This window comes from Stegastes partitus, unplaced genomic scaffold (genome assembly GCF_000690725.1).
Source record: "Stegastes partitus isolate 25-593 unplaced genomic scaffold, Stegastes_partitus-1.0.2 Scaffold993, whole genome shotgun sequence".
Taxonomy (NCBI): Eukaryota; Metazoa; Chordata; class Actinopteri; family Pomacentridae; genus Stegastes; species Stegastes partitus.
In genome coordinates this window covers 238261-264871 of record NW_007578724.1, presented here as the reverse complement: position 1 = coordinate 264871, position 26611 = coordinate 238261, and the positions used below count along the sequence as shown (strand labels likewise).

The 26611-nt window shown below is 41.0% G+C and overlaps 2 protein-coding genes across 4 annotated transcripts; one reads left to right on the top strand and one right to left on the bottom strand.

The window, feature by feature from the left end:
- Positions 1-716: 716 nt before the first annotated feature.
- tacc1 (transforming, acidic coiled-coil containing protein 1) lies at positions 717-26611 on the top strand. 2 transcript variants are annotated; one of them, XM_008294784.1, is made up of 13 exons: positions 717-889; positions 13984-14093; positions 16419-17784; positions 18743-18806; positions 19419-19608; positions 20275-20339; positions 20809-20940; positions 21061-21137; positions 21231-21274; positions 22182-22345; positions 22442-22548; positions 23117-23237; positions 24921-26611. In XM_008294784.1, exons 1-13 carry the CDS (start codon positions 819-821, stop codon positions 24984-24986), a joined length of 2577 nt encoding a protein of 858 aa, XP_008293006.1. In that variant the 5' UTR covers positions 717-818; the 3' UTR covers positions 24987-26611. The 2 variants fall into 2 exon arrangements, with proteins under 2 accessions (XP_008293006.1, XP_008293005.1); XM_008294783.1 differs by lacking the exon at positions 717-889 and adding an exon at positions 11924-12494.
- On the bottom strand, positions 1370-7592 carry aggf1 (angiogenic factor with G patch and FHA domains 1). 2 transcript variants are annotated; one of them, XM_008294782.1, is made up of 16 exons: positions 7485-7592; positions 7332-7394; positions 6884-7083; positions 6267-6366; positions 5972-6174; positions 5663-5794; positions 5339-5539; positions 5072-5141; positions 3877-3985; positions 3531-3582; positions 3331-3432; positions 3074-3239; positions 2757-2836; positions 2528-2655; positions 2337-2436; positions 1370-2234 (listed from the first exon to the last, which is right to left on the bottom strand). In XM_008294782.1, exons 3-16 carry the CDS (start codon positions 7073-7075, stop codon positions 1986-1988), a joined length of 1884 nt encoding a protein of 627 aa, XP_008293004.1. In that variant the 5' UTR covers positions 7076-7083; positions 7332-7394; positions 7485-7592; the 3' UTR covers positions 1370-1985. The 2 variants fall into 2 exon arrangements, with proteins under 2 accessions (XP_008293004.1, XP_008293003.1); XM_008294781.1 differs by lacking the exon at positions 5072-5141 and adding an exon at positions 4171-4609.

Below are 26611 nucleotides of genomic sequence, written 5' to 3'. Positions count from 1 at the left end.
TCAGGATGTAGTATATAGTGGGAAAAGTGTCCTGAATGTGTTTAAAGAGAACGTGTTTGCACTTGCTTGTGACAGTACAATCCAACGAAAAAAAACTGTTGCCTCAGGAACGATCACATTTTCTTACTGTGAGACATGACAGGTGAGAGTATATTCTCATTGCAAGATTAATATGCACTGGCACTGCTTGTGTTGTGCAGAACACTCCACCTCTCTGCTCAGTTGGAAAAATTCACTGCATCCCTGCCAACCAAACAGAGGAGATTTTACTGCTGGTATTATCAGTCACGCAACAGGCCATGAATAGAACTAAAAACAATGGAATTTTTCCCAATAGCACTTTGAATCATGTTTTGCATAATACCTTCTGAAAAAATATATTCTCAATGGCCGGTACATTGAGAGAACAGTGGCCCTGTGTTCCTCTGAACGCTTCTGCAGTGTCAGGAACTAGTCAGGCCACATCCCACTCTATCTCATGACTTGCGACATTTTTTTATGGTGGAGACTTTCTATCTAAAACAACCGACCGGGCAACACAGGACACAAGGTGATCCCTCCCAGTTTTATGACGCTGCAGTATCACAGATCGAATGTTTACGCTCCAGTATGTGCAGTTAGGCGTGAGGGAGGAGACTTGAGCCGAGCAGGAGGAGGGAGGGCCGCGAAGACACACCTGTCAAGGAGGGAAGAAATCTGACAGCAGAGCACCAGTTACCTACTGAGCTGTTGCAGAGGAGGGCTGCACAGTATGACAACTAGCTAAGAGAATTCCACGGTAGCCGCGGTGTCAGAGCCCGTCGATTGGAGAGATCAAAATGGGAGGCAATATAAGTCAGAAGAAGGGCAGCAGGCGAACCAGCTCGAGGAGTTACTCCAACAGCGTCACGTGAGTCGAATCACTCACCGGCTTGATGGGGATTTTGTGGCACATTCTAAAAACTTAATGCCTTAAAAACTTCTGTTGCTTTCGTCTGAGTTAGTGATGAAGGTTTTCACCTCTCCCATGCTACTTATTTATAAAGTTGTATGCAGTTACAATAAGGCAGCACCAGCTAGAATACTGAATTATGATACTTCTTCATCTGCCATGCTGTATAAACTACAGTACTGAACTTGTGGCTAGAGTTCCATTCTCTTTGTATTTGGACTGAGACTGGCCTCTGTTCAAGCGTACACATGCAAATATTCACACCCTCAAAATGAATGCATAGATAAGGCTGCACACAGATGGACAGTTAAATATGAGCTCACTGAAGTTCCAAGTACGTGGTTGTCCGTGTGCTTTCAAGCAAGAACGCCAAAGACAATTAAAAAGGAAGTGATCCAATAAAATGTAATAGAACGCAAATCAAACAATACCAACAAGTTGAGCGTGTTCAAAATTTAATATGCCACATTTGCACAGTGCGCCAAGCAGTTGCGACTGGTTTAACGTGATCAGTTACGGCACTGTCTGAACAGATCTGCAGTTATCTCCTCACAGCGTGATCGCATTGTGAGAAATACAGCTTCACTGTGTCAATATTTGCTTGAGGTGATTCTCGTCCTCGTTTTACTGGGAGGCCCGGTGGCAGCTCTGCAGTTTGAACTGCTGACACACTGGACCGTGAAACACTGCAGTTCTATCTGTCAGCTGCTACTCTTGTGAGTTTTTCTGAAGAAACATTCCAAACATAGAAAGGGGAAAAGACATATTCCAGAACCACTGCAAGTGACTTTTACAAGTTCTGTTCGCTTAACAACAGGTTGATAGTGTTTTACAGTTGGACACAAATAAATCATGATGACGTGGTTGTGCTCAGCTCTCTTATGTGGTACAAAGAGGTACAAGAAAAAAATCCGTTCAGATTCAGCTGGAGTCTTCAGTAATGTTTGCTTCAGTCTGTGTAAAAAAAAGAAAGAAAAAGAAATATCCCAATTCTTGAAGGAGCACCGACACAGCTGTTGAATCCACAATATATACATTGAGCTATCACTCAGTCCTAACTTTGGCCGTCTGTTTCAAAGCTTGTTGGCGTGGTCTCCATCTCTTCTGATTTGACCCAGGCTTTGGGTGACCTGTTCTTCTGTGCTTTGGGTGGCAGCATGTCAGGCTGGCACGAGTCAGCGAACCTCTCACGCGCTTTCTCCCAGTTCTTCTGGGACTTCGATCTGGTCACAGACATGTCATCCACAGACATGGCGGCACCTGCCCCCAAACCTGACTGAGACTTTCTGATTTTCAGTTCAATCTGTAAAAAAAGGAAAGACAAGGCAAGAAAATTTAATCATTTTGTTGCTTCGCAGTAAATCAGAATAAAACCACCAGCAACAGAATCAGTGGATTATCTTACCGGGGCTTTCATTCCTTTTCCCTCTTTACCCAGTCCCTCTCCTTTCTTCCAGCCCATTTTTTCCAGCATCTTCCGTCCTTTATTGACTTCACTAATCTCCCTTTAGGAAAACAAGAAATAATACATGATCAGAACTTATTGCTATTATTTTCTTTCTGTAGCAATTACACTTAGTGTCTATATTTCCGTACTCATGAACAGAAGCTGGAGCATCATCTCGTTGGAAAACACCCTCGCTGCCCACAGTCTGTCGTCGAGACTCTGCTCGGTCCTTATATTTGGGGTTCTTCAGGGCTTTGGTCTCCTCGTACTCACCCGTCTGTATACAGAAAAGCACAGAGATAAATGACTGCATTACAAAAAGAAAAAAGAAAAAGGCTAAAACTTATCACAACAAGCTGCAGCCAGTTTAACACTCACTTGCAGGCCATATTTGGCCTTCATCTGCTTCAGCTCTTTCTGTCTCAGTAATTCTTTATCCTCTTTGGTGAGAGCAGGACCTTTGGGAAACAACAGTGACAACTTCAGCGTGCAATTTCCATCTCCTGTCATGTTATGTAATGACAAAATGAGATAAACGACAGCCAACGAGTAATCTCATGAGAGGATTGATTTAAAAACTTTAATTAGGATTATTTAAACATTTGCTCACAAGTTTAGGTTCACACTTGTTTCCATCAATATAAACAAGAAACGTTTTCTTTCTCTGTGGATGTGTTTTCTCTCGGATGACTCACCAGTTGTCTCCTCCCTCCTGTGCTTGCTGAGGTGAGCCATCACCTGACCGGGCTCACAGCCATCACAGGTGTCAGTCCCTGAATGGATGTGGAAGGACAGCACAGTCTCTCCCATTTTCACCTCATCACCATGCATCAGTGCATGTGGCTCGCATTTAGTTTTAGGCTGTGGAAAAAAAAATACATTCATTGACAACATCCTGGCTAAGTTGAATTTTTTTACTGTTTAATTTAATAGACGGAGATAAAATTCCAACCTGTAGGATTCGGTTGCCATTGATGACTGTTCCATTCTGGCTCCCCTGGTCCACCAGCACGTAGCTCTGCTGCTCCTGATCAAAGTAAACCTCTGCGTGGAACTGGAACCAAACACATTTAAAATTAAGAAAAGATCACATAAGCCTGCATGTCACAGAAAAATCATTTTAATCACTGGAGAGGAAGTGGGGAGGGGTACCTTGCTGACTCCCATTTCTGCTATTCGGATTGCGTGATCCATATCTTTCTCTCTGCAAACAGAAACGCAGCATGTTGTCTTGAAGGACACTAACAAAGAGATCAGCTCCTCCTGTTTGTACTGACTACTCATAGTCTCACAAGGATGTGTATTTTTCCATTCTTACATAAAGCCCTTTGAGCGCTTTGGTTCAGTACTGCAGCCACAGCCCTCACAGCTCCCACTGTGGCTGTTCATTCTTAAACAACACAAACTTAATTTTGCTTGGTAAGAAAGAACCAAATCTTTTTTTGAAACGGTAGTCATGGTGCCGCATGAGAACAGGGGATAAAAAAAGAGCACAAACCTGCCAATGGTGGCTGGAGAGTCGGCAGTGATGATGAACAGAGTTCCCACCTGCAGTACTGGAGACCTGACGACAGTCACTCTCACACAGGGAGGCCAGATGTCTTTGACTGCAACAAAAGAATAAAAAATAAGAAACTCATTGTATTGTCATGGAAACATGAGTCTCAGACAGATACAGATGACGATCTCATCAGCTTCAGTTACCAGCAGATCAAACCAATTTGTTTAATAACAAATTCTGAAGATGTGTGTCTTCCACACATGCTGAATTCAGCTTGCTATTTTCTCTCACCTTCTTGACTCTGTGTTTCCATATCTGACTCTGGACTTTCATTTGAGGGAGAGCTTGAAGATGATGAGAATGAAGAAGCAGACTCTGACTCTTCTTTTTCTGACTCTGTGATCTCACCCTCCTCTGGTTCGCTGTTCCCCTCTGACTCATCGCTCTGAGCCAGCTTCTTTTTCTTTTTGCGCTTTTCTGGCTTAGATTTCTTCCTTGACTTTTCCTTATCGTCGTGATGTGAGCCATTTTTCTGCCTTTTCCTCTTTGACGATGATTTGTCCTTCTTTTCCCGACGTTTAGAAGAATCTTTTCTTCGTGGAGCCACGTCTGGACTGCGAGAACTGCGTTTTAGTTTTCGCAGTTCTGTGTTCCTCTTAACTGTTTGCCGTTCAACCCATTCAGTTTCTTCTTCTTCTTCTTCCAGCTTAACATCATCACATTTCCGTTCCTGCCATCAGACAGTCAGCAGAGATTATAATTCCAAGTGACAGCAGGTCAGCTGACTTTGTATTGTAGATTCCAAATCTTTTGGCACAGAAATCTAATACATGGTCTCAGTCTTCAAAGACAATTGTAGAACTTCACCCAATTACTTCAGGCTTAGTAGGACAATCCTCAGTGATCCAAATGTTGCTTTGCATCCGTATTTCTACACAGCAGTGACCACATCTGCAAGTCCTTTGAGGTTTATGACACTGCACAGACCAACTAAGGAGCACTTTAAATATGTAAACTGTTGTTTGACTACACTAACAACTGTAACATGTATCCCATATAATAGAATGGAACGCTGGCAGCAAAAATTTAGTTGAACTTTATAAGTGCTTTTATTTATCATATTGTGGAGGGAAAAAAAACATTAAACTCAGATTAAAAATAACCAAAAATAGTTTATATATTTATAGTATACCTCTGTAGGGAGCAGTTTTCCAGTAAGAGGAAATCTTCATTTTAGCCATAGAGTTAGTCATCTCTTGCACCTAGGTCAAAGAAATATTTTTTTTTAGGCAACCAGCCTCAAATTAATACAAAAAGAAAAAATAAGAGTATTTGAAGACTGAGACCAACAAAGTCATGAGGACTGTAAAAGTAATCTACAGAGTCATAAGCCAGCTGGCAGCCACCAAATATAAACATTCAAAGCCACGAATCAATAAAATATCTGGTTGTCACATACCCATTCATCCTGATGTGATGTTTTCTTGACTCCTTTCTTGGACTTCTTGCTTTTCTTTTCAGCTGCATTCTTTTCTTGGCAAGGCTCTGCACTCGTCTGTGCAGCAGGAACCTCGATCCTGGAATGAAATTGGTATCGTCCGCTGTCTGCGTCGTAGTAATAGTATATGCCTGTATTGGCATCATAGTACAACTGACTGGCCTGAGGAAGAGAGAAAAAAAAAGAATAAAAGACTATTAAAAATGTGTGTTAAAACGACAAAATTGTCTCTAAAATGACTTCTGCTACAAGCTGCCCAACTTTACTGAAAAACTGTTGACAAACCGAGTCATAGTAGAAGCCCGTGCTGTGATCGTAATACATCCCAGTAGTCTCATCAAAGACAAATCCAGTCTGAGTCATAGCCTCCTCAGCAGTGGCTCTCAACATATCAGCTATGGATCCGCCATCACCCTCCTGAAACAGAAAATGTCACATTGCGGTATAAGAATGTAAATTTAAATTTATAAAATGAATTTAAACATCCATATCACCACACACTGATACAATCAGCCAATTCAACTATAAATTAAAAACCTTTACAACAAATAAATAATAACTATGGCTAATTAATGACTTTTTAATAAAACATACCTCTTTTGTTACTGTAACACTATTGTCTGTTTGACCCGACACATCTTCAGCTGCTGCTTCATCTGGTGTAGAGACCTCTGCTGTCTGGCTGCAATCTGTTGTGTCCACCGCTGCTGCTGCTGCTGCTGCTGCGTTCTGGCTTTCTTGAGTTTCTGCCACCTCTGGCTTCTGACTGTATTCTCCATAGTAGTAATTGTAATAATCTGAAAAAGTAATATTGGAAAAATGTGTAAAACTTTCTGATGAAGTGATATGATCTGCCAGCTTAATTAACGTGCACATGAAAGCAACGCACCAGTTTCTGTCCATACATATTCTTCTGTCTGAGTTTCACTGTGGACTCGGGTTTTATCTTTCTTCTTCCGCTCATGAATCTCTGCGCTTAGCTGATCGACCTGAAGCAAGACATCACAGATGAATTGAATGGCTGGTTATCATTATTAACAGACACTTGCCACCAAAACACACACACACACACACACACACACACACCACTAAAATAAGGAAATCAATGCACTTTTATTAAATAAAACTGAAAATATTACGAGAAAACAGCAACGTGGCCTTTTTAACGAGACAAGATTTGACAGGATCCAGGTACTTTACCACCTCAGCTAATCAATTTTCTGGAGGGAACACTGCAATACCTGATCATTATGTCACAGTACATAGTTTTGGGTAGAGAAAATATGTGGTACATGCGTGAGATTTCACATATTGTATCTTCTGCAATAAATTTCCATTATTCAATCATTAAACACATTTTTTCCCCACATCTGATATTACCTTAGCTCTAATCACACTGACTGTTCAATAGCTGTGATCAAACTCAACTGGTGACATGTTTAACATACAAAGTGTGGTGCATAGAAGTATTGTGGGTAATTTTCGTTAGTATTAGTACAGACTGACCTGTTTCCTCAGGTCTTCGTTGTAGCTCTCTGTGCTCCTCTGCAGCCTCTCGGAGTGGTTCAGCTGCTTCTGTAACTTGGTCAGCTCGGCTCTGCACTCTTTCAGCTCCTGCTTCAAAGACTCTACTTTCAGGCGGAGCTCGGCCACTTCAGACTTGTCGTCCTTGTCTTCGTGGCCGTCCTCGTTATCCATAAGTTAAGCTAAATAAAAAATAAAAACAGTAGCAATTATCGGTCAGCTCGTTTTAAAACTTGGACTTAACACACAGAGGCAACGTTAGAATAGCACCGTTATGGGAAGCTAGCGCATGTGGTACCTGTTCGCTACTGGACGAGTCTGTTAACACAGGCAGTAGGTAGCAGCTAGCAAAGGTACTGAAACACATTCGGCAAAGCTTTACCCCTAAGCGACGTTAAATACACGCGTGTATTAGTGAATCTCTTCTTACCTTGTTGCTTCGTTTTCGTCCCCTCGGCAGTGAATCTGCTGTCAGCGCGGCACAAGAACCGACCTGCAAGTTGAACATAGACATCTTGTAACTGCGCTGCATGTTGGACACAGCCGAGTACATGTTTTTTTTTGATGATAATTAGACAGTTACAGTTAGAACCGTGGAAATGTTTACAGTCCACCCTGTTCGAGACCGCCATTTACTACTAACGAGCTACGTCACGGCGGCGGCACTTCTTCTTCGGGGTTGGAGGACCTCGGTGCTCCCTGGCCGTCAGTTACTATGGTTACATCTGGAAGAACTCTACCGCCACCCAGCGACCAATCAGCTCACATTTATTCATACCTTTCTATTGAAGAAAAAGCAAATTTCACAGTAGTCACTCATATAAGTAGAAACTGAAAAAATAATAATAAATAAAAATTTGCTAAATTATAATTTAGTGAAATAAGACATTGCTTTTGAATTGTAGTTGAAAAGAATAATTAAAAAAAAAAAAAAAACTGTCCCGTACAAAGCACTTTGCTGATGAGCAGTGGGCCAAAATCAAAGTCTTTCAACAAGTCTGATTGATATATATATATATATTTCTGTTGAACCACAATTCAAAAGCAATGTCATGAGTTTCATTAATTTTTTACAAATGTATTATTACCTTTGTCAATTTTAACTTATTTCAGTGACAGCTGTTTTTTTCTTCTTTAATGGGAGGGTATGAATAAATTTGAGGACAACTGTATATTTTTAATTTCTTCTACAGCTTGCTTTCTTTTTACAATCACCTGAGGGTTTTTTATATATAAAATGTAAAAAAATAAAATTCTTTCAATTATCCTGTGTGCTACAATATTTAAATGATAACCCTCAATGGAAATGATCTCAACTGCTTTAAGGAATAATACACACATTATTGTTAAACTTGTAATTAATAGAATAATTAGCTTGATGTTTGATCATTGTGCATTTTCAGGCTTATTAGAGCTTGTGTTGAATGTAAGAGATAAGTTTTCACCTAGATACAGTGGAAGTGAATTCAGAAGGCCTAAATATAACATATAACTCATACATACACGACAACATCATTGACTCATGTGCAGTAGATGCAGTGGTGGATGTTATGGATGAAGTCTGTTTGCTGGCTATATGCAAATAATTACTCCTCTAAGCAATAGTGAGCCAGTTGAAAGGACCCTGTACTGTATAGAGGTGTGCTATATATTATATGCCAAGTGATATTTGGGCAATTGCTAAGGTTTTCAGGGGTTTGTTGTGCAGGTGTTATTATGCTATTTGACCACTAGATGCCAATGCAGTACACTGATTCTGATATTTGGCAGCTCAGAGTAGCAGACTACTGAAAGAAACCGTTTATGTCACATTGTTTAGTTTGACTGTATTGCAGCTTCTCCATATTTGCTGTTTGAGGGCTGACAGTAGTTTCCATCACAATGCAGAAGTGTACTAACACAGGCTAACTGTCGCACACATCATCTCTTCTCCTTTACGCCACTTGTCTTTCCTCTCTCTCCTCTGTTCCTCAATCACATAACTGTTCTTCTGGTCACACATTTTGATTCACTTCCTTATTTCTCCTCCTACTGTCAGCTCTTCTCCCCCTTCCCTTTCCACCCCATTCTTTTTACATTCACTAATTTCCGGGAACGTCTGATGCATTCAGTTAGTTTGGGACTTGCCAAGACCAAGCCACACTTATTTTAGGCTCCACAGGAAGGGCTGTTATATAATCACGTGGCTCCCCTATTGTCTCCTACTCTATTTATGGTGAGAGAGTATTTAAAGTAATATACTGCTGACACTGTGTAAACACAATTTGCACAGTTTATCTCGAAGTTCTTTCAGACACTTGTTGGTGTGTGTTAGGTCAGAAGTGACACAGAATAAAAATGTGTCATTAGTGACATTTGTCCCCAGACAGGCAGGCATCTGCGAAAATCTTCACAATAGACGAGGAGGCCAGATTGTTTTTCCTTCTAGTTTTAGTGACTTTCTGTTTTCTTAAAAGGGGTCTTTCAGGTTCCTCCCACTGTGTATGAAATCTGAGCTCTTCAGACTTGTGTTTGGATTTTGGTGGAGCTCCTTGGCAGGACTTTTGGGGTCTGTGGTGGTGGTGGCAGATCAGCCTGAACGAGGTGGTCTTTTATCTGGAGACACACACAGCTGCTTCATGCTGCCTACTGATGTTTATTGATGCCATTTTTAGACAAGAAAAGTACCAGTCCTCAAGATCTCCTCTCTGAGTTTGACTTGGAGTTGGGAAAAGGGAACCAGAAGACGGTGGTATTCAGCTCAGTGTTCTTAGCTTGTTTTTAGAAAACTGGCAACAAAGTTCAGATGTTTTTTTTTCATAGGAAAGTAATAGGAACCCTTCTTTATATAATCTGCTTATCCCTGGCTACTGTGACCCTTCTCCATTGTTGGAAAGCGCTATTTGGAATAGCATTGAATCCATGTAAGACTTTAAAGCCATTTCCACTCCCAGACATCAATTTACTGTTTAAAAAAAAAAAAAACTCCTCTGATGCTGCAAGCACACCGCTATGTATTCCTTTTAAGGTCTTTCATGTGTCTCTTTGTCAAATATAATGTAAGTGTTGATCTGTGATCATTTGACTATTTGTATAGAGTGGAAAGACACGAGTCTAAGAGTCTTTACTGACAGTTGGTGACTTTGAAATCTGTGAAACTTTATGCTTTTGCAAGCAAGCATTTTACAGGCAAAAACAGATGCCATTTCCAAAAAGAAGGCACAGATAGATAATTCCTGTCTATGATCTCCTAACTCCTACATATGCACAATTAGTGCATGCAGGGATAATCTTCATCCTCACTTCATGCAGCCGCAAGCTCCTCGAGATCCAGACAGTAAATAAGTAGGCAGGGGACAAACTCCACCCTTTCTGGTCAAATGTGGAAACTCTGAGCCTGACTGAGGCATGTGTGTCTCTGCTCCTCGATGGGAATTTGGGAGGAGTTTAGCTACAGCCAAACCCTTGAGTTTCTGGCATCGAAGTAGCAGAACACAATGCACACAGGATGCATTATAATACTGTGTGACAAAGCTCCCAACAACAAAGGCCAGCGGTTTTGTAGCAGGTGGTAGAAACGGTACAGGGAAAAGTAGATGAAATGAAAACGGCAAACACTGCTGCTGACATGGGTCATATAAGCCATTTATACAGTGATTTATTGTTCCCAAATGTACTGTATGCAACCCGCCTTTCAAATCACAGCTTGTGAGTGTTGTCCCTCTTTTTTGTTACAGTTAATATTGTGATTTTTTAGGCTTTTTGTAAATTAATTGACAGTTTTCTTTTGACTGAACCACCTGCCAGTGACCCAGTTATATTCTAACCACTATGGATCTGTGGGAGCTTTGTGTTGCTTTCAAATTTAATCCATTTTTATGTTTCTTTTATATCTAAATAAAACTGGTTTGGTTGTTGGCAGTTGGTTAACTATTTTGATAATCAAATAATTCATTCTTTAGGCAAAAAATGCAAGCAATTCTCTCGCTCAAATTAAACTGATTTCTTTAATTAAAGTTTTTCTTATCTTGTAGTAAACAGGATGTCTTTGAATTTTCAAACATGGGACTGACAAAATTGGTGGAACATTTTGTCATTCTTGTGGTTTTGTGTAACAAATCTGTGGACAAATGTGACCGTTCATCATTTTGTTGACATTTTATGGACTACGCAATAAATCAGTTCATCAAGGAAGTCATCTGCAGATTAAGCACTTTTTTTTAAGCACTTTGGGTCCATGTCTGTTGTTTTAAACATAAATAACGGGCTAATCCTTCTCTGCCGTCATATACCTGATTGTTACTTAAAATTAAATTAGGACCATTGTGATTATTCTGTTTTGGTTTGCTTTTCCATACAACATTCGTAAAATCTTGTATAGTTTCGTTGGGGAAGTTTAGTGAACGCCTTTGGCTTTTCTATTTTTTTAACTGCTGAGGTATTTCAGGCACACATCTTGAGCAATGTCCCCTCTTACCCAACTTTTTTACCAAACAAAATAAGATATATCTGTATAAAATGCTACTGTAGTTTATTTTTTATTTTTATGCAATCCATCAGTGACTGCCAGTGAAGCCCACTGTTCCCTCTCAGTTCAGTGGTCTGATCTGTTATAAATTGAATCCAGCCAGGTGACTCTCCTGGGGCCATCCAACAGAACTGGTTCCCCTGGTCATACATGCCTGCCTGCCACTGGATGGGAGAAACAGTTCACTGTTAAACAGCCCGAGGGGGGGCAAATAAGGCTGTAAGATCCAGCCCCTACATTCCTAACCTCTCTCTGGACTATAAAATGTGGAGCCCCAACAGTTGGGCTCCTCCTCTATACCTCCACCTCCCCCTTCTCTTCCTCCTCCTCCCTCAGTGTTTGTTTTGTGACTCCCTCCTTCTGCTTCAGAGTAGAGGAGCAGTCTGACAGGGACGTACCATTCGTCAACCACGGGGGAAGTCATCTAGCTGAGCAAAGAGAACCTGCGTTCAGTTTTAGAGTTTCGAGTTTCCTGCCTCCCCCCACTGCATTTACCACCGGTGGGATGTTCCGAGGTGGATGGGAGAGGGTGGAGGGGGTTCAGAGGAGGAGAGAGAGTGAGCACAGCATTTGAGAAACCAGCTGATCAGAGCTGAGGTATTCTGCCACAGAGGCAGAGGGGGAGAGAGAGAGAGAGAGAGAGTGCGTGACTGGAAAAAAGAAAAAGGGAGGCAGAGAAAGCAGCTCAAATCTGTATGATTTTAAGATCGGTGACATACAGAGAGGAGAAGAGGGAAGAGATGCCTGCTGCCTTTCATGGGAAACTGGGAACTCACATGAAGGGAGAAGCTCTGAGGAAAGATGTGAGAGCTGCTGGCAGGGTGGAAATCTGAGGAAGAGTCACACAGAAGAGGATCAGCGCTTTAAAACCAATCCTGTCAGGGCGCTGAAGAACCCAGAGGAATAAGGAGGGATGTCTTGGCTGTCACCAGTGTCATGGGCCAAATGGACGTGGACGGCGGTGAGAGGGGGAGAGGGAGAGGAGGATGAAGAGGGGCAGGAGGCCAGCGAGGAGAGGGAGCAGCGTGGAAGGAGAGAAGAGGAAGAGGAGGAGGAGGAGGAGGAGGAGAGGTCTCAAGGCTGCAGGCAAGTGTTGTGCTGGAGCCCTGAAACTACTGAAAGGCTGATTCACACTGTCTGGACTGGAGGAGGGGGCTCTTTTTTTACAACCTGTCAGGTTTAGGAATTTTTAATCTTCAGAAGGTCAGATTAAATGCACAGAGGGAAAAAAGGAGAAAAACATATCTGCAATGCATCGACATTTTGTTTTTGTAACATGCTGTGCTGTCGTGAAGCTCTGACACATTTCTGGTGTGGCTGTGGTTAAGACTGTGACAGGGCTGGGACTGAATGTTTTTCTCAGCCTCACCGACACATCCCCAGTGCTGTACAGAAATGACAAAGACTCCAACACTGCAGTCAGGTAGCTTTTAAGTTATTGTAGTGATCAGGGCCAACACACACAGACATGACACATGCTAAAGTCATCAGGCCATCATTGTCTTGTTATCTTGGCGATTGCTCAAGTAGACACAACGATTCACAACCACTTTTTTTGTGCTTCCTTCCACTCTTAAACACTAGACCAGATTGCGTCTCAGTTCTCTGGAGTATCAAGGATTTAAATGACAAAATGCATGTTTACTGTCTCGGCTCATCAGCAGCCTGTGATGTGTCTTCCTGAAGTGAGTAGATCAAGTAAAAATCACAAGTTGAAAAGCGTACTTGTGTACTGTAAATTAAGCTAAGTCGCAGCGTTCGCAACTTGACTTAAAATGAAAACATCATTTACAGCTCATACTGCATGGTTGTAACAGGAACAGGAAATAGTAGGCCTTCCTACATGTGCTTTCTCTTCCTCTAGATATCTTATACTTTATCTGTACTTCACTTTCTGTCCTTCACTGCTTCAGATAGTGTTGCCAAGAGACACACACAAAAGGGAAGAAAGTAAGGCATACTTTAGATGTATTTGGACAACAAAGACTTGAAATTCCACATCCAGCTGCTTATTGTTCATGATAATAATTAAAACCATTTACATTCACATCCAAAATATCACTGGCAGCCTTGTAATATCATGTAGGTCAGTGACACCAACACAAAGGGATTGCAAGGAAATGCAAAATGTTTTTTAAAAATTTCTTCATGTTGATGTGAAATACTTTACTTCTTCAGCCTCCAAAAAGTATTCAACCATAAGAAAAAACATTTTCTCTAAATGGTCACAGGCCACAGATTATAATGCAATGAATTTTACACTATCTGGACTCAAATAATATGATTAACTGCGCTTGTGACACACTCTGAGTAAAGAGCTGCATTTGTTCTTTTAGTGTTTTTTTTGCTCACATGTTCCAGAACAAGTCTGTTAAGGTCTGCTGCCTTGCACAGTGCTGATTCCCTCTTTTCCTTTTGTGCATCGATGGTTTTTCTGTCTCCTATTCTCGGTATATGTAATATGATCGCCACTCCTCGGTTATGTAAGGATTTTTCTGTCCTCTTTACTCATGTTTTGAATGTTTGAAAAGTTCACGCTCCTATTTTAATGTCTTCCTCTCCCTGACTCCCACAGCTCTGACTCAGAGGGTCACTTTGGTACGCCTGAAGCAGCGACTCCTGTCCGCAACCCTCCGACCATCCCGGGAGAGCTGGAGAACAACAACACTGATGCAGACAAAACAGGTGAGCAAAACACCGCCGAGCAACAGCGGACAGATGGAGAGAATTTTAAAAGAGTAGCAGCTGACGCACCGCCCAAGACGTAAACACTGTAACACCTCAGAGGAGATGAAGGTTCTCATTAACAGCAGAGCTGCCTGCACACGGACAGTATCACTCCCTGAAGTTGCCACGGAAACAGGAGTCTTTTGATGTTGCACTAAATGCTCAGAGATTACCGGTGTGTTTATATTCACAGTCAACGAAGGAAGTAAATGTGGAAACTTTTTATGTTGAAGTGTTCATTTTAAACTGCACATTTGGAGTATATATGAATCACTACGTCTGAAGCGTGTGCGCGGTGTATCAAGTTCACCGTGTCAGAGTAATTGGATACATATGCTGTCTGACAGTTTCAAGAATGTATCGGCCCACTGCGTTTCAGTTTTTTGTTCAAACTGAGCACTATGACAGCTTAGTTAAGTGTTTAGGAGTCTTATGTTTTATACAGACACACCTTAAAATACACAATGCCGTGTTTTATTACAGGAAACCCAGGTTCCCTTATACCTAAGCAGGGATTAAAACATGTCCTGGTATGTAGCCTGGTATGCACACTGAGTTTTGGGTGGCTTTTGGGCGTGATGATGGCGGAAGCACTGTCATTGTCGTTTGAATCACGAAGAGGAGGAGCCTGCAGCAGAGTGTGGGAATGGCCTTTGCTCTGGAATTCGACAGGTTCAACAAAAGCTTTGGTTTGCCATGTTTTGTGCTGGTCAGTGACCGAGGTCATGATGAGGGGAGTGACTGAACAAAGCACGTTATCAGGCTGAAACTTTCATGCTGCTCACTTTTTTTTAAAGATGTTTTTATTTTTTTATGAGTCTGTGCATTGATGTGAGGCAGTTGCTGTTTTGTTAGGAATAAATTCTTCCTGCAGAACAGCTCCAGCAACATTTTCCAAATCTGTACGTTGCACAGGTCAACCAGTTGTGGAGTGAAGAGGGAGTTAGCTTTTGGTTTTAGCTGTAAACATCCCTTTCTGCAGCTGAATCTTGGCAGACAGGAGCTGAAATGATTCCAAAAACATCTTTGAATGTGTCTATGCTCACCTAAAGTATTAAAGTAAAGTTTTAAATCAGATTTTTCAAGACTTTGGACAGTCAAAGAGACTAAAGTGACTTGAGTTATTAAATGTACAGTTCATTGTCAATACTATTCGTAGAGGGGTGGCTTTAGAAAAACCGGGAAGCAGTTCAAAATGTAAGATAATCAATAATATAATATGGATCTGTGTTTGACAGAAAACAACTATTACAGCTTTGGGAACAGTTATTACACGACTGTGACCACCGTTTTCTCTTTCTTTGTGGTTGTTGGTGAAGATATGCTGCGTTTTCTTCCAAAGGTTGCAATAAACAGTCGATTTGTTGATTACAGTCTGGTTAGTGATAGATATGTCATTGTTATCTCTTCTTTCTCTTCAAGAATTTTGAAGCTTGTTTTAATACATAATATTTTATTGCATGTATTGAATTGGTATGACTTTTTCATTTCTTTTAAAAGAAACAGCAGGTGCTCTAGTAACCATTTCCACAGCTGTATGTTCAGGAACAAGTACTTCTTACTCAGACAAAAATCGCTGAAAGCTAAATGCAAATAAATGCAAAACAGCTAATTTTATTAATCACATTAGACCGCAGGATTTGTATATTAGTGCCAACAGGCACTGCTGCTCAGTGAGATCTACCCTCACCGAGACACGTTCTTCTTCTAAACAATCGTAAGACTGAGATTATTAGAGGAATGTATTAGCATGTGGATGAGGATGTTTGTACGGGCATGTCGAAGTGAAGCAATATTTCAAAACGATGCTCTGGCGACACGGTAATGTGAATGAAGTAGGTAGAAACACAGCAGGCCGTGCTTGTCTCCTAGCAACGTAAAATGACATGAATACGACTGGTATGACACTCGCACTGAAATATGCCGTGATGTCAAAATGTTCCCTGGAGGTAATATTTACACCATAGCAGCCGCTGTCCCTGATGTCCTCAGCACACAACACAAGATAAATCAGGGCTCTCTTTATTTCCATCTTCAGATCCACTACTTGGTTTAAATGTCGTTGCCCTCATAGTGAGACATCACCATGGCAACAGCAGCAATTGGAACAGTTGACTGGCTACTAACCTGCTTTCAGAAAACCAATCAGATATCAGCTACATCTAAGAATCGATGTGATTGGAGGGATTATCACTGGCAGCAGGAATGTCTAGTAAATTTTATATTTTGCATGGTTTTATGGTTAATTCTGTTTTTTTTTTTTTCTTTTATTTTGTTTTTCAGCCTTGGAGCAGGAGGAGAACCTCATAGTGAGTGCTCCTGTAGAGGATCAGGATATTTTCCTCAGTCACAACATGGGTCAGGATGAACCTGCAGTCCCCATGGGTGGCCCGCTCGAAATAAACATCCAGACGCTTGAAGAAGAACAAACAGAGCACCTTCCTGAAGACCTGGGCTCTGTGCCTGCTCCTGATTCATCCTCTCAGAAGGAAGAGGCTAAATTTGCAGCTCCATCCTCTGAACCATCCCAAGACCCAACCCCCCTCCTTACTGCAGATCCTATCCCAGCAGATCTGGCTCCTGCTCCAGGTCCTGCTCCTGAACCAGACTCAGTCCTGAGCAGTGAACCTGCAGCCTCCTCAGCTCCAGAGTTCCCTGAGGAGAAACCTGTCGCTGAGCCAGAGGTGCAGTGCAACGGCCTCTCCAGCCAGGCAGAACCCGCTCGAAAGACTAAAACCAATAAATCCAAGCCTCCATCTCTGAAAATGAAGGCCTCGCTGAATGAGCTTGCTGAAACAAATGAGGAACAAGAACTTCCTCCTCCCCAGGCCACATACAACTTTGACCCCGACCAGCTAGACGACAGCTTCAACCCCTTCACCAGCGGTGGGTCCAAAATTCAGAACTCCCCCCCACCATGCGGCCCAGGCTCTCTCCCCAGACTGGAGCCACTTGGTAGCTCGATTCCCGTTTGTGACGACAGCTCAGCGGCAAAAGCTGACTTGGGAATGATGGAGTCAGAACCAGAGGTGAAGCCTGTGTTGCTGGAGTTTGGTCTGGATGAGGGAACAGTCAGCAAGCCTCCTCCAAGGAAACTAGGGGGAAAAAAGACAATAAGCAAACTTGCTGCAAAGAAGCAGAAGCCCAAAACATCAGAGGCTTCTAGCAAACCTGCCACAGAACCCACAGTATCAGAAACAGATTCCCAACCAGTGTTAGAGCCACTTTCTCAACCAGCACCAGAACCAGTTCCCGAGTCTATAACAGAACCTGTTGCAGAAACTTCTTTACCAGTTTCAGACTCTTCTGCACCTCTGAACCTGGACGATGTTCCCATTCCTAAGACTGGATCCTACAACTTTGATCCCAGTCAGTGGGACGACCCAAACTTCAATCCATTTGGCGGCACTAGCAAGATGAGCAGCTCCCCGGTGCTCCCCAAAGGCTCCTACAGCTTCGACCCAGACAATTTTGACGATTCTGTGGACCCTTTCAAATCTTCTAAAGCCCTGAGCATGGAGGACTCGTCCAGTAGCGCCCCTCAGCCGGAGAAAAAAGTCAAAGATGGAGGCAAACAGAAAGCAGGGCAGCCGCCTGGGGAGAAGAAAGTGAGGCAGATTCCCAAGAAAAGCAAAGAAAGGACAATCACGTAAGTCTACAGCAAAATGAAAACTTTCTTTCTTGCCCCAGGAGTTCGCAGTTTGGAGGCTGTAACAACAAATCCAGTTCATGTGTTTTATATTCTCTCATTTAAGGTTTAGATTTTCTCCAGCTAGCGTGTTCTTTCAGGGATTTAAAAGCATGATTATTTACATCTGCTAGCGGGTGGATTCATAGCGACCAATACGTTGAACACTTAACGCTGCATACTGACCATTAATGCATTCTCAGACGGGTTATATATAGGCTGTTTAAGTGCCTATAGCTGCAGTGGACTAATTTCAGCTTGTGTTTATGTTCAACCTTTAAACTATCTGCTGAGTATCTAACATGCTGAGCTGAACACCTTTAGTCACTCACTCGCTCTCCTTTGTCTCCTGCCCCCTGTCCTTTGTTCCCTTATCAAAACCTCTCCGTTCCTTGCTTTATCCCCTTCATCCTCCATCTCTCCTCCACGTTGTCTGTCATTCAACCCCCCCCCCAAAACCTCTGCTTTCGTCCACTTCTTTGGGCCTCAGGAAATCTGAACAAGTCAAGTTTCTCTGTTTTCTGTTGTAAGTACTCTCACTATCGACGCTCTTTTTTATTTCACGCATGCTCGCTTCCCATTTTACTCTCATCTTTGCATGCGCAGTGTCGGAACCGACTCTGGAAGGAGCATGTGAGGGAAATAAATGTCTTCCTCGCTTTCACCTCAGCTAACAAGGCCGTCCCCTCGTACATCAGCAGATTAATTTGTTCCATCTTGTGATCCCTCTTAGAAGTTGTGCTGCACCCGTATGGTTATACTTGTATGTTGTTGCACCTCACTGAGTATCTAGAAATGCAACAAGGCACAGAAGTGCTCACAGCTTTATGGCTGTACAAAGAGTGGATTTTGATGGATCACAACGGTCTCAATTTATAGATTCTAACTTTAGTTTTATCATCCTGTGCTTGTTTTGTAGGAATTCCTGTAAAGTACAGAAATACGATGAAAGCCAGTCCTTGGTTCTTGACGTGTGTAATCAGGTAACTGAAGGATTTGTGAGTGTGTGTGTGTGTGTCTTTGTGAGCGTTGCTGAAATGTTTCACCTTACTGCAGCGACACCGCAATGTTCATTATTCAGCAGCTGTCCAACCTCTTGGCCTCACCTCGTAACACACACACACACACACACACCTACACACACACACACGCACGCGCTCACTAACACGCACACACACAAGCTGACAGCAGCATCAGCAGCTCTCTGCAGCACTGTTTTGGCAAAGTGGCAGATTTGTTACTCTGCAGTCAAATATTAGTCAGCTGCCCCAATGTGCCCTCAACAATATCCCCTCCTTCATCCTCAGGAGATACTATAAGACTTCTTCATAATTCCTCAACTTCTTCACTGTTACCTTTCTGTCACTTCCTGCATTATGCAAAATATTAATTCAACAGTGTGCATTTGATCCCAAGAACTTTGATAAGCTTCTGAAGTAATGTACCATATCCACATTTATTCATGAAGAACATAACTTTTAATTTTTTTGTTTTGCTCAGAATAAATATCCTTTATTAAAAGGTAAATATATATATATACATACTAAGCTAAATTCCATCGCAACGTTGGTCATATCTCGCTTCTTTATGTCCAGGATGAGGATGAAGTGGTGGTTGAGACCCCACAGATCACTCAGCGAGTTCACCACGCCACAGATGAGGAGAAGCTGGCTTCCACTTGTATGATGGGTCAGACAACAGACAGCCGGGAGGAGAGAGGAGAGCCTGAATGCAATAAAGCACCAGCAAAAAAACAGCCAATCCAGGATATATCTGCGATGGACAGTAAGTTCAACAATGACGTCTGTGCAGACTTTATAGCTGAAACTGGCAACATACAAAAAGGAGACTGTTTGCAGATAAGAATTAACTGTGAGTTCTAGTTATTGTTTAGTAATGTTATTGTACTGACACAGCAGGTTGACAAAAAGTTCTCAAATTCAAGACTTGTTTGGAATGACTGATAAACAATGCTTAAATTCACCTAAAATCATCTTTAATGGAGAGGACATTGGAGATCACAGTATGTTTTTAGACAAGAAGGCAGGACCAGAGAGGTACTAGTTTTATCTTTAGGATGATTTGGTAAAAATAGAAACGATGTGATGTATTTGCATTATTTTCTACACAATTTGGGATTACTGGAGACTGCAAGGCCGCAAGAATGTGTCAGACTTTGTGAAAAAGAAAAATGGAGCATGCACACTCAGCAAAACTCTGACCTGGATAAAAGAAAAGTACAAATTTTACACTTGGGAACAAATGCAGTCGTGCCAGCGGAGCAATTATCATCTTTTCACAACAGTAACAAAGCAATCTAATGATAACTGCAGAAATATGTGAGGTTCACTTACGTTTGTAATGTAGGGCACAGGCAGGCTTCCTTGGTGATGATTAGAATCATCTACAGTTGTTATTTGTCATTAAATTATGTGTTTTATCTTGTCAAAGGTCCTGAGACCAAGATTGCAGATGACCTGGAGGAGAAGGACTGCTTCAGCCTGAAAGACGATATAGTAAGTACTGTATAGGGACCACAGGGAGGGAGCATGAATATTTTAACATGACTGCATTGTTTTGCATGAGCTGTTCTTCATCTCAGTTTGGCTGAGGATAGATCAGCAGGAACAAGCCCATCTTTTTTAATTTTCCTATACTGCAACAACATTTAGCTTGTTTTGCAGTCTCATGCCCCTCTAGCTATTTTTACTAGAAGAATCAAATACTTCTAGTTCACACAGTATTTGTGTAAGATAACCACACTTGCACCTTTGGGCTGAACAAATACTTGATTAATAAAATCAACACAGGTGTGTTTTCTCAGAGCACTTCTCGGGGTGACATCATGTAACGAGTGCAAATGTCTGAAATGAATCGGAAAAGCAGCAGGAATGCTGATCTGTGGTGCAGAATGTGTGATCTGCCAACAAAACGTGAGCATCAGAGATGTTTATGTCTCAGCATAGAATATGTTTTCTTCCACAGAGTGAGATTTCCATGAACCAAACAACAAAAATGAGCTGCAGTGAGATCCACGACACAGTGACTCTGTCCCAGGACGGCCTTCCTCTGAGTGAGATGGACAAGGCTGCAGTGCTGACGCTGATCAGAGAAGAGGTTTGTCGCTCTTATATGTGCACACACAGAAGAAAGAGTACGTAGAATGAAGCTTTAACAATACTATGGTTACTTGTTTGTATTTGTTTATCGTTTCTTGTTTTACTTTTTTCCCAACAGATTATCACAAAAGAGATTGAGGTCAACGAATGGAAGAGAAAATATGAGGAGAGTAGAGCAGAAGTTATGGAGATGAGGTATGAAATACGGTTCAAGTAATATAGTACATGATTACATGATTTAGCAAAACAAAATGAACAGTGGATGGCTTTCTGTTCTTACCTTGGCAGGAAAATAGTTGCAGAATATGAGAAAACAGTTGCACAGATGATTGGTAAGTTGCTGCCACCTGGTGGAGGTGTTTTAGTGTTTCTTGTGTTTTCTTTTTTTACATGGTTTTGCTTGTTTTAAAAGGCTCAGCCCCTCTTGTCTCCAGAATGTTATCATAAGAATTATGTGTGTTATTCATGTCTGCTCCCACAATCCTGTGACTCCCTCAGGGATGCATTCAGTTTAAGGATACATTACATAAGTACAGTTGTTCAGAAAGTTGTTCAGTGTTGTTGAAATTAAGCAATGCCTTTCAGTGTTCAGCTTTATTGTAAAAATTTCTTGTCAGGGAAAATTGCAGAATTGTTAGTGATAGACCCCAGACTTTTACCCAAGCACATAAAGTAACTGAACCAACCTTTTTATAAGTTTAAATGTAATTGTCATGTTTTTTGGGGGTTTATTTGTAGTCAGTGACCACAAAAAGCAACAAAAAAAAGATGAGTATTTGGCTTTAAAGCATCAGCAGACTCTGTCTTCCCTTGTGATGCTCCTAGTTTGACATTTTACTTGTTTTGTGGCCTTTTCCTTCACTCTGGTAAAAACACATGATTAGTTGGACTGACGTCAGGCTGCTGACTTCAGTGAGACAAGCCCTGTGTAGCCATAAAAAGGGCCACCAATAACTATAAAAACAGCCGAGTGTCTCACACTGTACTGGGACTAATCTTATAGTTGCCGGTCCATTTTAAACTCAGTGTGCTTGAAGGAGCCCTCAGAGCCAGTGCAATGAAAAAACATCCATACAAGCCTGGAAAAGTGCTGGATATGTTCTTGATAAATTGTCTTACTGCATCTTGTGATTTATGCGTCTATATCTCAAGGCTATATGTTGGCATTCTGTCACACAGCGGTCTTTTGGGTGAAATATACAGCTCTTCATTGACACTCTGACTCATTTGTTTTTCCAGAGGACGAGCAGCAGCAGAAGACTCTGACCAGCAGTAAGTCAGTCAGGCAGTTGACCTTAGAGAGGGATCAGGCCATGGCTGACCTCAACTCAGTGGAGCGCTCCTTCGCTGACCTCTTCAGGAGGTACGAGAACATGAAAGGAGTCCTGGAGGGATTTAAGAAGGTCAGTGGAGCGTCAGTATAAATCTTATCAAACGCTGTCTGGACTGCCTCACAGAAAAGCCAGATCACCAGATATGTTTTAAATGCGTCTCTGCAGAACGAGGAGGTGCTGAAGAAGTGTGCCCAAGACTACCTGATGCGCATCAAGCAGGAGGAGCAGCGATATCAAACCCTCAAAGTCCACGCTGAGGAGAAACTGGACAAGTAAGGGTCATTTTTCAGGACTGATTTTTAAACCTCACTTTTTAAGGCAATGCAAAATCCCAGTTTTTGTTAAAATGAGAAATGTAAGGGAAGGCAAGGGAGAGGAAAAGTGTTAAAAAAGGTTGTGTGGACAAGATGTTTTGGTTGTGGAGGTGGAACGTTTTAGTCTTTATTGTTCTTTTATGTAACTAAACTAAGATCTGTGTAATATTTGCAACTGAAAAGTGATGTGTGTCATTATGAGAGGTCAGATTTTTTAAAAGCTAGCAGTCTTTTTTTTTTCTTAAAGCAGAACTCATCATATTTTCTGTAATTTGATTTCAGCATCCAGTGGCTTGTTTTTGCTGCACTTCATAGTGAGAAACTGTCTCATCTGTTCAGGGTTTAAATGAATGCCTCTGCAGTAATAATAACTAAATAGTGTCCAGGTTCTAATCTATTTCATTTAAATATGTAGGATAATTGCACATATCTTCTAATTAATGTAAAAAAATCAGACGTTTACAGTGAACTTTGCAGCTTTGCATGATACATCTAACCATCGTCTCCTTCACTTCCTCTCCAACAGAGCTAACGAGGAGATCGCTCAGGTACGGTCCAAGGCCAACGCTGAGGGCGTCGCTCTGAACGCCAGCCTGAGAAAAGAGCAGATGAAGGTGGATTCATTAGAAAGAGCTGTCCTTCAAAAGGTAGGATGTCTGCAGATATGATTAAAATTGATCCTCTGTACTGAACTGTAGGAGTATCAGGCAGGTTGAAAAATCTACTCAGGATAATTGAGGTTGAAACCCTTTCTCAGGTGGGCAGACTTTTTTTGTAGTCTAAAAAAAAAAAGCACTGAAGGGAATTATTACTGGAAAGAAACACCACTTCTGTTTTTTTATTTAAGACCACAGTGCTGTTATTTAAGGTTAAGATGTTCAATCACGTCCTGCAAAACCTGTTGTTTTCCAAGTGTCTTTGTTTTGTTTGGATTTGTCTTAATAGTGAAAGGGATGCATGTGTTCTCATGTCAGTTTTTTAGTTTTTACACCAAGAAGAACAGCACAACATTTTTTTTTTCTTTTCCTGTTTTGCTATTAAGTATTTAAGATTTAATTGCACTGTTTATTTACAGTGATGTAATGATTTCAAAAGCACTTTATTTACGTTCGTGGTTCCCAACAAGCCTGTCAGACTGAGTCAAAAACCTCTCATTAACACCTCTCGTTTTCATTACAACTCATTTTAGATTGGGACTTATTTAACATTTTATATACAAAAGCAGATATCGTTAATGTGTTTTTTATTCACTTGATGTATCCACATCAATCGTTTCAACTGTTTATTCACACTTTTATGTAACAGTTTCAACTCTCAGTCATACTTTAAGACAGCTATTTCAAATATTTAATCACTTTTTTATTATTATTATTATTATTTACTTTTGTCAGTCTATTCTTACTGTTTATCTACTACTTTGTGTTAACTTTTTTTTTTTTTTGCTCAAACCTGTTCAGGTTGACTCAATTCTGTGATTAAAATGGTAAATGTAGTTTTATCAGATGAGCTGAGCTCATCTTTTCACGTACTCCCTGCCTACTGCAGAGGTGCCACCTGAACAACTTGCTGCTCTGGTTGGAAATCAATGGTTTGCAATGTTTCACAGCCTTTTTTTTTTACTTTGAGACTTTCAGTTTATGCAGGCTTGAACAGATACAAGCAGTCTGAATGCTCATCTTCCAGCACACTAGGATGTAGCTTAACAGTAGAGGGCAGCGTTTCATTGAGTAAAACCAGATTCTGTTTGAAATGAATAAAAAACTATGGGTCCAATCCCATTCTCTACCATAAACCCTGAACACTAAACCTTCACAGAGTAACCAATATCACCTCGGACCTGATTGAGTACACATTTTTTTACAATTGTATGTTTTATACTCGTTTCATTTTGGACTTTCTTTTACTTTTTTAACGGCCAAGGCTGTAAGGAAAGTATACGTGTAATTCATCATCATGCCATCAAGGACAAACAGCGACACCCAGTTCAGACTCTAAATCACCAGCGAGCTTTGTGTTTGTACCTACGTGTAAACTTCATTTTTCTTGCTTGTTTATTTACCGGTTTTTATTTTAATTTCCAGGCTTCTCCTGTTTAATGTCACAACGCTATGAACTAATTGCTTGAGGCAAAGACTGCAGAAATGGCTTTGTGTACTTAGCTGGAATACATCTCGAAGTCAGTCCATGCGTGTGGACGTTGGAATTGGGCCACAGACACTCATTAATAACCCCAGAAACTTTGAAGAAAACAATAGATGGTATCTTCACATACTTGTGTTTCTGCACAGACATGTCAGCCTCACGTCTCTTCTTCTCTCCGTCTCTCACAGAATCAGGAGATCGAGGAGCTCACCAAGATCTGCGACGAACTGATCGCCAAACTGGGAACAGAATAAGAGGCCTTTAATCAAACTCTGTGGCACTTGACTAAACTTTAACACATGTGCTCTCTGTGGCTCGAGCCCTGGACTTTTCTCACAGCAGCACGCGATGCGAATTCCATACATGATCGTACTTCTGCACATCAGAGCATATGTTTTAAAAATATATATATATATTAATGACATACAGCATGGTTGCACTTGCTCATTTTTGCCTTTTTAGACTGAAATTTCAGACCAGAACAATAATTGTTCATTATATTAATCATGTCACGGCAACTGAAGAAGCACAAAGTTAATAGGAGGTATATTTTCATCATTCTGAGGAAGATTTCTCAATCTTTGGTGACGGATTCACAGTAAAGGATCCTCTTATGTTTTAACGATTCATTCAACTTTAAATGTCTCACAAAGAATTTCTGTCACCATTTTATGCTGCATGTGTGCAGGATCTAAGGGAAAGATGGTGTGGGCAGACAGCACAGGCCTTTTCACCACGTCACATTTACACTGTAATTAACTGTACTAATGATACAGTCTGCAGAAAACACAAATCTCTCTATTGAGTGCCTACACTGGTCACAGTGTATTCTGGCCTTTACATAATCGTTTGCTGGCATTTCTTTTGCAATACAGACGGTTTAGATCACATTTCTTCAACTGCCTTTCAGTTTGTCTTATACGTTTTGTCATCATTTATGCAGAGTTTGAAGTTAAACCACAGAGTTTTAACGTAAAGTAAATCACACCACTATAAATTTAGAGGATTTATGAAGAGCACTTAAGAGAACCATACTTTCCATTCAGTTAAATAACCGCTTCTTCATTTAATTAATACTTTGACATCAATGGGAGACGCAGTGCAAACTTGACTCTCATTATTCTGTAATAATAAACCATGTGCCATGTCTCACTTTCTATCACTCTGCGTTTGAGTGTGAAAAAGTTACCAGTTGCCATGTAAATGTATTTGGACTGTATTCATATTTTATCTGTGAACCCAAATGTTGCTGGTGTGCCTTTATTTGGTCTATTTTGTAAAAAAAAAAGAAAAAAAAAGAAAAAAGATTTTTTTTCCTCCATGCAGTTGTTTCCTGCACTCTGTTGCCAAAGTGTACCGTACACCGTCTGTTTCACGTATGATCAAAGTATTCTGAAGAGCAGTGAGCTATAATGGGTTTGCAGTTTTAATGCTTTACCTGCGGTGATCGATCAATAAGGTCCACGTTTTAGGGAGCAGAGGGTCATCACGTAATTATATCTCCTTTTGCTGATAAATGTTTTCTGGTCTGATTGAACTTGAAGGAGCACACAAGTGCATTTTTGGACAGATATGTATAAAAGACAGACTTTTGTATGGAAACCTTCTTTTACTTCAGCACAATCAATTGCCAAATGAGTAAAGTGAAAAGGGTTTTCGGTGTGACTCCGTGTCCTGTTGTTGATGTGTTTTATCAGTTGGAACGTGCTTTTCAATGCAAATCCATTGTTATAGTACAACATGTGTACATTTTATACTTTATGAAAAGAACATTCAGAATTTTGTCGCAAATATTTGTATAATTGAAGAATTACGTATACTCAGATTGTATGTTAACTGTTATATTTTGTGCATTCCTGAATAAATGGTTAAGATTTAA

Coding starts and splice junctions, on each gene's coding strand:
- tacc1 (XM_008294783.1), top strand. CDS start 12,322: ATGTCTTGGCTGTCACCAGTGTCATGGGCCAAATGGACGTGGACGGCG. Junction 17,785..18,742: donor AGCAAAGAAAGGACAATCAC/GTAAGTCTACAG, acceptor CTTGTTTTGTAG/GAATTCCTGTAAAGTACAGA. Junction 19,609..20,274: donor GGATATATCTGCGATGGACA/GTAAGTTCAACA, acceptor ATCTTGTCAAAG/GTCCTGAGACCAAGATTGCA.
- aggf1 (XM_008294781.1), bottom strand. CDS start 7,075: ATGGATAACGAGGACGGCCACGAAGACAAGGACGACAAGTCTGAAGTG. Junction 6,367..6,883: donor ACGAAGACCTGAGGAAACAG/GTCAGTCTGTAC, acceptor GTCTTGCTTCAG/GTCGATCAGCTAAGCGCAGA. Junction 3,433..3,530: donor CAGAAATGGGAGTCAGCAAG/GTACCCCTCCCC, acceptor GTTTGGTTCCAG/TTCCACGCAGAGGTTTACTT.